Below are 10,421 nucleotides of genomic sequence, written 5' to 3'. Positions count from 1 at the left end.
TAGACTGAAGAACAAAACGACAGCAACTTGTCTGTTCCCCTTCCTTCAATTCCCCAGCACTGTTCCCATCCCCCCAATTCCCCAATAAAAATCTTCAAAAAAAAAAAAAAAGTGAAGCGGACAGAAATTCCCATTTCCAGGCCTTGGTTAAACATCTCCCACAAAACTGAAAACCATCAAATGACCTAAGATGCTTAAGAGGTCCTATATAATAAAAGATGTCCACAACACCAGACAGAGTCCCAGGAGTAGGGATTCATGGAAGACCTTTCACACTCAGGCTGAGTAGTGGGAAATTTATAATTTGGCACCTGGTTCATCCATGAGTTTCTCATTGGTGGGGTTCACGTGAGCCTGCAAAGCTCAGACACCTGCTCCTAGGACACCCCCTCCTTCCCCAAAGAGGAAACACACTCTTGTGTCAACCCCAAGTATAAGGGAGAAAGTCCTAGTTCTCAGGTTTTGGTTTAGGTAGGTGTCACCAAACCTGGGTTTGCATAGCACTTGTACCAAGGCAAGTCATGCGTTCCCATAAGCATTCCTGCTCTTGGTCCTGAGTGAGGACGGTGCGGTGCTCCTATCAGGAGGCTGTGATACCCCTTGACCAGGCTGGCAACGAGGACACTGGAGGCGGTGCTTGCCTGTGCTACGCCCCTCCCACAGGCGGGTGTGGGTGAAGGCCCAGCAGTCCTGGCTCACCGAGCCCCTGGAGTTTGTGCTACAAGACACGGGCCTCCCGAGAATACCGCTGGAGGTGGCAGGGTCTGTGCGTACGAGCTCTTGTCGCGCCAGAACCCCAAGGCCGGAAGCCAAGCAACGCCATGACCGGTCCCCTGCGGTCGGGACCAAGTAGCTGGCGGCGGGCGGCCACCGTGGTGCTAGCGGCGGGCTGGACGCACCCGGACCCCGCTGCCCGATCGTTGACCCCGCCGCCCGCGGAGGGCTTCCGGCTGCTGCTGCTGCAGCGTTCCACGCGCCAAGGCTTCCTGCCCGGGGCGCATGTCTTTCCGGGCGGCATACTGGACCGGGCCGACAGCTCCCCCGACTGGCTGCGCGTCTTCGCGCCACACCACGGACCGCCGCGCTTCAGCCTGGGACCCTCACCGCCCCCGCGCAGAGCCTTCCCGGTGCTGCCCTCTGAGGGAACACACGCCATGGAGGGGGCGCTGCCTGATGACGTAGCCTGCCGCATCTGCGCCATCCGGGAGACCTTCGAGGAGGCTGGCGTGCTACTGCTGCGGCCCCGGGGCTCGCTAGCCGCAGAGCCGGAGCTGGCCCGCGCCTTCCCACCGCCCCCGGACCTGGCGGACTGGCGTGCCCGTGTGCGCCGCGACCCGCAGCACTTCCTGCGCTTGTGTGCACACCTGGACTGCACGCCGGACATCTGGGCGCTGCACGATTGGAGCTCCTGGCTCACGCCCTTCCTGCGCGGTGGCAGGCGCCGCTTTGACACCGCCTTCTTCCTGTGCTGCCTGAGCGAGCCGCCGCCGGTCTACCCAGACTTGGAGGAGGTGGTGAACTCCCAGGTAGGGCGTCCTCACGGCGCCGAGTTGGGCGCCGGCCGGCGGCCAGGGCTTACCCATAACCTCGGGATAAGGGCCGTACAGCCAATAAGTGAACGGTCATGGAACCCAGGTGGACCGGCCCCTAACCTTGCAGGCCAAAGCCAGGACCTTGGTGAAATGTTCCCTTGTGTAAGGTGTTGCATAGACATTTAGGGCTGTTAATGTTGGATGGAGTGACCCTTTGATTATTATGAAATACCCTTTTTTATCCCTGGTAATTTTCCTTATTCTGAAATCTGAAGTTTACTCTGTCTGAGATTAATATAGTCACTCTACCATTCATTTTTCTTTATATTTAAAGTGTGTTTCCTATAGGCATCACATAGTCTTGCATTTTTATCCAATATGACAATTTCTGCCTTTCAATTGGAGTGTTTAGATCATGTATATTTAAATGTCACTATCAATAAGGTTAGATTCAAATCTACTACCTTACTGTTACATACATTGGACTTCTATTGCTATTATAAACTCTACAATACATTATTTTTGCCTTAAACAGTCAATCTGTTAAAGACTGAAAATAAAGGGAAAAATGTATTTTGTTTTCCCTGCATATACCATTCTTGGCACCTTTTGTTCCTTTGTGTAAATTTAAATTTACATCTAATGTCTTTCTGCCTAAAGAACTTTCTCTAATATGTTTTGTATTTAGATTGTCTAACAATGAATCCTCTAAATTTTATCAGAAAAATACTTTATTTTTGCCCCCTGTTTTTTTTGGAAGCTATTTTGACTGTGTATAGAATTCTAGGATGACAGGGTGTTTTTTGTCAGTGCTTAAAGATGTTGCTTCATAATTTTCTGATGAGAAATCTGCTTTTAAGTCTTATCTTTGTTCCTCTGTACATAATGTGTTGAGTGTGTGTGTGTGTGTGTGTGTGTGTGTGTGTGTGTGGCTACTTTAAATATTTCCTCTTAATCACTGGTATTCAGCAATTTGATTACGATGTACATGATTTTCTTTGTTCTGTTATTTATATTTCTTCAAATATTTTTCATCTTCTCCTATTTTCTGGGACTCCAGTTACATGTATATTGGACTATTTGATAATGTCCCATAGGTCACTGATACCTAGTTCATTTTTTTCAAACTTTTTTCCTCTTCATGGCTTTATTTTGATTAGCTTCTATTGCTGTTTTCAAGTTTTCTCTGTTTTCTTATGTAGTTTCTAATCTGCTGTAAATACCACCAGTGTATTTTTCCAGTGTATTTCTCATTTCAGATTTTCTTTTTTTAGATTTTATTGGGGAGTTGGGGGAGAGGAACAGCAATGGGGAATTGGGGAAGGGGAACAGACAAGTTGCTGTCCGTTTGTTCTTTAGTCTAGTTGTGGAGGACGCCGCTTCACTGGTCCATGTTGGTATTATCATTGCGCTCTTCCCGGGTGAGGCAGTCAATTGCCAGCCATTGGATGGCCACTCACTGCGGCTCATGCCTGCTGCCGGCCAGCCCCACTGCAGCCTACGCAGTCACCGGTGACTCAAGGCAGCCCAGCTCCAGGTCGAGCTACTGTTCACCATCTTAGCTGTAGAGGGCACAGTGTCACTGGCCCTCATGTGGGATCCAAACTGGGGCCTTGCTGCTCAGAGCTGGCGTCCCAAGCCAACTCCTAACCAATGCGCTGCTCGGCTGGCCCCATTTCAGATTTTTTTCATCTCTAGAAGTTCCATTTAGTTCTTTTAAAATATTTTCTGTTTCTCATCATGTTCATACTTTCCTTTACATTTTTAAGCCAATGGACTGTACTTGTAATGGTTTTAATGTCCTTTTCTGCTAATTCCATCATCTCTGTAATTTTTTGGGTCTCTTTCTATTGATAGATTTTTGTTCTAGCTATGGGTTACATTTTCCTGTTTTGTTGTGGGTCTTGCAATTTTTGGTTTGGTGTTGGATATTGTGATTTTATTTATTTTATTTTATTTATTTATTTATTTTAAGGAGGGCACAGCTCACAGTGGCCCATGCGGGGATCGAACTGGCAACCTTGGTGTTATTAGCACCACGCTCTAACCAACTGAGCTAACTGATCACCCCCAAGATATTGTGATTTTTAATCGACTACTAGATTTTTGTCATATTCCTTTAAGGATTGATGGACTTTATCTGGCAGGAAGTTAAGTTACTGCAAATTAACTTGATCCTTTTGAGGTTTGTTTTTTAAGTGTTTTTATGGTAGGTCTATGGTAGCCTTTATTCTAGGGCTAATGGCTGCACTTCTAATGTGTGACCCTTCTGGGATCTACAGAATGCCCCTTATATTCAGCAAGGTCTCTCCATTGGGGTTGGAGGGAATTTGAAAAATTCCTGGCCTTAGGTGAGCCCTGGGATTGTTAGTCTTAAAACTCCCAGGTAAATTGTTCTTTTCTCAGGAATCATTGTTTTCCAACGTCATGTGGTTTCACCTTATGCATGCATAGATTAGTGTTTAGCGAAGACTCAAGGGCACACTATACAGCTATCTGGAGCTCTACTCTGTGTAGATCCCTCCTTTCAGGTACATTGCCTTTCAAATTCTAGCCTGTATGGGTTTTCCCAAATTCTGGTCTTTGTCTCTTTTAAGTTGGTGATGACTTTCTCCTTCCTTGTGCTGTAGTCTGGGCATTACTGTCAGGCAGAAAGCCTTGGAAACTCTTGGAACTCTACTGCGTATACCTCATTTGTTTTTATTTTCCCACATATTACAATTCTGCATTTTTCAATGTTTAAAAATGGTGGTTTTATATAGACTTTGTCCACTTACCTATTTTTTACATTATGGCGGGGGAAGGTAATTATAGCACTCATGGCTGGAAGAGGAGGTTCCAATAAATAATTCTTAACCCGGTCTAGGCTAGTGGTTCTCAATAGGAGGTGTTTCCCCTACCCAACCCTCCAGGTACATTTGGCAATGTCTAGAGACATTTTTGGTTGTCACAACTTGGGGACTTCTGTTGGCTTCTACTAGAGCCCAGGTAGGCTGTTAAATATCCTTTAGTGCATAGGACAATCCCCTACAACAAAGAATTATCTGGCCTAAAGTTTCAGCAGTGCCAAGGTTCTGAAACCTAGTGGAAACAGTGGAATTTAGAGCCAGTCCCCACTCCCCACGCTGAACCTGAAGCCCAGAATTTTCTGGTTAGAGTAGCTGCCTGGGTTTCTTCATTTGCAAAATGACAGTAAGCAGAGTTGTCCTAAGGACTGGAAATATTTTAGGTAAAGTATTGGAGCAGTGCTTTACTAGTAACAAGGAACTGATAAATGGTTAAGTTCTTTTAACCTATGGTCTGTCTGGACTAACTTGAATAGGTTAAATTAAGTGGGTTGATGCCTATTGTTTAAACTTTCATCTTGATATCACTGAACTCACATAGAACTGACAAAGCAGAATGCTTTGTAAATAATTTCAAGATTGGGGCCCAAACTTTGTTTTCAAAATGCAGCCAACTTCAGAATAATCTGTGGTGCTTGTTAAACATAGAATGCTGGCCCCATAGACTAAAGATTTAACAGGTTTCTTAGGGGGTATTTAAGCACATACAAGCTTGTAAACCTTTGGCCTATAGTTATCCAAGGCAGAAATCAATTTCAACTCTCTGGGTTTAGGCATGGGAGTCAGTTTTCCCCTAGGAAGCCAGTTAAAGAAAAACCTTTGGGGTTATTCCATAGTCATTGAATCAGCTCTTTTTATCTAAATGTGTATGGAAGGAAGGCTTGGGAAGGAGGATAGGTCACAGCAGTGAGGCCGCTTAAATTAAATGGGCAAACGCTGGCTGGTTGATACCCTGCTATTATTATACTCCTGGGGCTGTAGCCTGAGTCATGCCTCTTGACCTTCCTGAAAACTCCTACTGCTCCTCTTTTACCTCTGTTCTAACATGTGGCACACATCACACTACATTTTGGGTGCTGACGACCCTAGAGGCCTGAGAGAGCTTTGTCTTGTCCGCTACCAAATCCTCAGAGCCGAGCCAAGGCGCCTATTTATGGGAGGAACAGCTGGGCACTAGACTCAATCTGCTGCCATGAGTTTTTACTTCAGAGTCTTCTTTCCTTCGGGAATGACCAGAATTACCTTTCCTTCTCAGCACCTCCTGCCTTTTATGCTGAACGACTCTCACAGGTCAACCCTCGGTGATCTACCCTGGTTTATTTACTAGTTCTCAGGATCAGTATCCCAGTAATTAACCTCTTAAGGGGATCAACCCAGCCTTCTATTATACACCAAACCTTTTCATGTCGTCTCAGAGGAATCTAGCAAGGCATATTAATGAATTAATTTTACATCTTCAGTTAGCTTAGATACTGATCTAACATTCTCAAAGCTTGCACTGTCTATGAAATGAACCTTAGGGGATTCTACCTTTGTCTTCCACAGTGGTCATCTCCGTCAGAGGCAACTGCAAGTTTCATATCAAAAGCAATTTGGTTGGCACCTCCACAATTCTATGAAATAAGAAGACTCGGCAACTTTGCCTCGCTCTCTGACTTGCACAAATTTTGTTTGGCTCACGCATTAGAAGGGGTGGAAAGATGGATGCCCATCACATTATTGACGGCTGATGGGCAGATGCAGCTTTTACCAGGTAAGTCAGCGAGGCATCAATGCTTTTGTTAGCAGTCACATTTAATTCGCTTCTCTTTTCTATATATTAATTTTGAATTATGAGAACTTGTGAATTGTCAGCTTAATTTGAATTAGGGAGTTTGTCAGTGGTCAGTTGTTGGGCAAGTATAGGATGGAGGTTTTGTGGCAGTTTAGAGTGGGGCTTTGTGACCAGTGTGATTTATGGTTACCTGTCTCAGTTCTCACAATAGTGATACTATTTATTACTCATCCTATACAGTGGGATAATTTAGCAATTTTGATGTGTAAATGATAATTTCTCTAATGTAACCTTAAAATGATTAGAGCAGCCCACATTGAAACACCAAAAATATATGGATATCAAGGCCAATATTAATATTGACTAGGATAAAGAGACTCATGAACTATATAAAAGTTATAGTTTATGATGAAAAAATACCAGTCAAATATTTATGTGCCCAAAGAAAATTCGTGGCTGAGTAATGGGGCTCTACGGGTTGTGGGTATTAAAAACACAAGAAAGAAATTGAAGTAAGCTCATAAAATTAAGGTTATTTAACAACTATCTCAGTTCTAAACACATGAAATAGATTTTAAAAATACTGATTTATATGTCACTAATATATTGGAATGCTTTATAAAATAACACTTTGTGGAATTAAAATATTTTTCAGGAGATGAGCTGTACTTGGAAGATTCAGACTTTTTAGAAAATCTTTTGTCCACTGAGAAAAAGACTGACGAAATCATGAAGGAAGGCAAGAAATTTCACCGAATAGTGATACACAGTACTCATGTTTATAGTATCCATGTGACTGTTCAGTCAAAGTATAAACATGTTTATCCTAAGAACTATGTAGTAAGTAAGAGCCATTTGTAGTGTTGCTTATTTGTAAGTTGGCCCACTTCACTTGAAATTGTCCTAATGAATAATGAGGGTTGATTAGAGTTGGACCTTAACTTTGTGCCTGTAAAAGTTATAGTACAGTCTTTCATATTTCAGGTATATTATGGAGCTCTTGTTTTTTTTTCATTCTTTAAAACCGTGCTGTGTCACACAGATATAATGTTATTAATGATCTTATGGAAACGAGAAAAAAAATTTTATAAGGTTTTCCACTTCTGTATTGTTTCAGTATCAAAAGTTTAACCCATTCTACCGCCATTGTCTTTTAAATGTCCAGTATATTAGCGTTTTCCTTGATGTGCTTAGGAGATTGATCCATGAATTTCTTAGACTTTATGCTGGAGTTAATTTAAGGGTGTTTGATTACATGGTGAACAGTAGACTGAGAAGACCTTTGAGTGACAATATCATTATTTCTCGACATTATTTAGCTTGATGTAATTATTTAGCTTGATCATTAAGATACAGTTCTGTTTAAAACCAAATTGCATTAGTTATTAGGTTTACCAAATTGGAAACCTACCTTAGTTACTATTTTAAAGAAATATGAATCCATAACAAAAGTCATAACTATTTTTACTCTGGAATACTACTAGTTAATGAAACAAAGAACTTAGAGAAATGTAGAATTATTCATCATTTAGTGGTGTTTATTAATGATGCTTATTTTCAGTATTTTTAATATGGGTAATTTTTTCACCTATTAAGAATAATATTGTTTATTGATTAAAGATGGGACATGGTTAAGACACAAATTATATTTCGGGTCTTTGACTATATTATGCATTGTACGATAGATTTAATTTTTCATGAAATGTCTTATTTTTCTACTTATAAAATAGAGGAATTAATGAATAAAATTCATGTGTATTATTTAATCCTGATTAGAAGAATACATCTAGATCAGTGCTTCTCAACCCGGGCACTTTTGCCTTTCAGGAGACATCTGGTAACATCTGGAATAATTTTTGGTTGTCATAACTGAGAGTGAGGTGCTACTATCATCTAGTGGGCATAGGCCAGGGATGCAGTTAAATATCCTACAATACATAGGACATCCACCCCAACAAAGAATTATCTGGCCAAGGTTGAGAAACTAATCTAGAGTAAAATCTATTTTCTTTAATAAATGATTCCAGTGTGTAAAATTTGAAAGCACAGATACTGTTAGCATTCCACCTGGCTTCTAAATTTACAAAAACTCTTACTGACTTTTGGTCTTGGGCATAATATTCTTTCATTCTTATAGAAAATGGAATTGTTATATAGCTGGAAGGGACCTCATTGAACACTGCAGTTTTGCTGGTGAGAAAACTGAGAAACAGTTCCAAACAGTTAGTGCCACAGCCAAGAGTGGAACCTGATTCTTTGTCGAGCAAGTGACATCTGTTGCCTGTCATCAAAAGCAGATATCTGAACACTTCTGCCCACTGCATCTTGGTAGTATAATTGCCAAGGAAACCACAACAGAGCCAAGCATTGCATGGAACAATGCTTTACTCACATAGAGAAGAGGCAGAGCAAGAGCAACTCCAGCATGTTGGTTACCCATGGCCATCAGGTCCCCTCCCTACAGCCAACGCCAAACAATCGGCCTGCATGCATCCCTCTTGTGCTGCAGTAGGATAGATATAATAGTGGGGTTGTCCAGGTGCCATAGGATGCTCATGCTTAAGCAGAAGAGCAAAGGAGCACACATTGAGTCTAAAAGAGGGAAAGATATTTCCATACAGGTGACAAATATAGCACATGCTGTGAGGATTCTTTATGTTTTGGTAAGGAAGTGTTCCAGGCCCAAAGCCCATTCTTAATGCAGCCAAGGGAGGGTTGAAAGACACTGGCTTTGCCAACACTCCTAGTCATGCGTCCTTTTTGCTGGAGTTACATGGCCAAGTGGATGATTTTAGGAGATGTAGTGAGGAAGTAATGTGACTGGGTTTTCTTCATAAAGATCTACTTTTTGTTGTTTTTAATGTGACTGAAACTTGTCTCCTTCTAAGAATTCCTTGTGGGACACTGTCACATGACTTCCTACCTATGGTGATACCCTGACCAAAAATAATAGGGCTACCCTCATGAGCTGAATAAGTGTGTTGTTTGAGAGCCCAGCTTGCTAGTGGTTGTAGTATTTATCATATGGTCTTCCTTACCTCTTATATTCAAGCTACCTGGGCCTCAGGTACAGAAGCAGAAAGCCAGAAAGCCGATTACTTGTCCCTACCCCTTCTCCTTCCTGCCCATGCCATCTTGTCCAGGGCACAGCCAGGAAAATTCGTTTTCTATGATACTGTAGAATCTCTTGAAACTGCAGTTATGAATTCAGGAATAAATATGAAGTCGGTATACATTTTCATTGCGTACCTTTTTTTGCTTATAATTTTGGATGACCATAAGAATCCAAAACTGATCTGGCATCAATATCTCAGGCTAACATGTCTTGTCCTCAGAGTTTTTTAATAAAAATAAAACAAGATTGCCCTATAATATGGGAGATACAATAAGGACTCGAATATAAGGGGCCTTCCTCTCTTCTGAGTGCTGCTTTGTGTGTGTGGAGTCCTCACATTTGAGCATATGTAGTTATTTCAGTTTCTCCTTTCTCCTCAAACTTCTATATTTTTCAACCTTTCTGTAACTTTTGACAATTTTCCACTCCTCCTTGCTCCTCCTTAGCCATTCCTCCTCTATCTTCTTTAATTTCTTCTCTGCAAGCTGACCTTTAATTGTTAGAGTCCCTCAATACTTGTTCTCAGAATCTCTTCTCTCCTTGGGTGATGTAAGCAATTTCCAAGTCACATCTTTTAAAAAGGAAATTGCTGGCCCTCTACTTTCCCTTCTCACTGGCTGGAAATGGCGACAACTGGAGCAGCTACCTTGGTCCCAGAGACAGAAGTCAGATGTTAAGGCATAACTGCTTGCCAGATGTGGATTGTTCACCTCTTGTTATGTGAAAGAAAATACACTTATGTTTTATATAAGCCACTACATTTTTAGGTCTCTGTTAAAACCAGTTGGCTTGTTCCTTAACCTATAATTTTCCCTCCCTAAGCAGATTCCCTCAGCACAGTCTTTTCATATCAGAAACCTACCAGTTATTTAAGCTAAAAATCTTAGTCATTCTTGATTTCTCTCTTTCCTTCATTCCTAGCCAGGTGACTAGCAAGTCCTATTGATTCTAAATATTACCCACAATTAGCTTGAATTTTTCTGCACTGCTATCACTTTAGTCTAAGTTATCTCTTACCAGCCAACTGTAATAGCTGTGGAGCTAGTCTCTTCATTTTCATTCTTCCCCTCACACTGCATTCTTCCACGGAGCTGGAAAAGTGATCTTGACATTGACATTGAAATGTAAGTCATGCCCTGTCATGCCCCTCATTA

The 10,421-nt window shown here is 41.9% G+C and overlaps 1 protein-coding gene across 1 annotated transcript; it reads left to right on the top strand.

Moving 5' to 3' along the window:
• The first annotated feature begins 633 nt into the window (after nucleotides 1-633).
• NUDT19 (nudix hydrolase 19) lies at nucleotides 634-7,924 on the top strand. The gene is made up of 3 exons (XM_019654553.1): nucleotides 634-1,526; nucleotides 5,924-6,131; nucleotides 6,808-7,924. The coding sequence occupies exons 1-3, from the start codon at nucleotides 822-824 to the stop codon at nucleotides 7,011-7,013; spliced, it is 1,119 nt and encodes a 372-aa protein (XP_019510098.1). The 5' UTR covers nucleotides 634-821; the 3' UTR covers nucleotides 7,014-7,924.
• Nucleotides 7,925-10,421: the final 2,497 nt, after the last annotated feature.

The sequence above is a fragment of the Hipposideros armiger genome, unplaced genomic scaffold, assembly GCF_001890085.2.
Source record: "Hipposideros armiger isolate ML-2016 unplaced genomic scaffold, ASM189008v1 scaffold_224, whole genome shotgun sequence".
Lineage (NCBI taxonomy): Eukaryota > Metazoa > Chordata > Mammalia > Chiroptera > Hipposideridae > Hipposideros > Hipposideros armiger.
Note: the sequence above shows the minus strand (reverse complement) of the source record. Positions and strands in the feature narration are given on the sequence as shown.

Bases quoted from the DNA above. Each gene is read 5' to 3' on its own strand.
- NUDT19 (XM_019654553.1), top strand. From the start codon at position 822: ATGACCGGTCCCCTGCGGTCGGGACCAAGTAGCTGGCGGCGGGCGGCC. The intron at 1,527-5,923 runs GTAGGGCGTCCT...TGTCTTCCACAG, and splicing joins AGGAGGTGGTGAACTCCCAG to TGGTCATCTCCGTCAGAGGC. The intron at 6,132-6,807 runs GTAAGTCAGCGA...AATATTTTTCAG, and splicing joins GCAGATGCAGCTTTTACCAG to GAGATGAGCTGTACTTGGAA.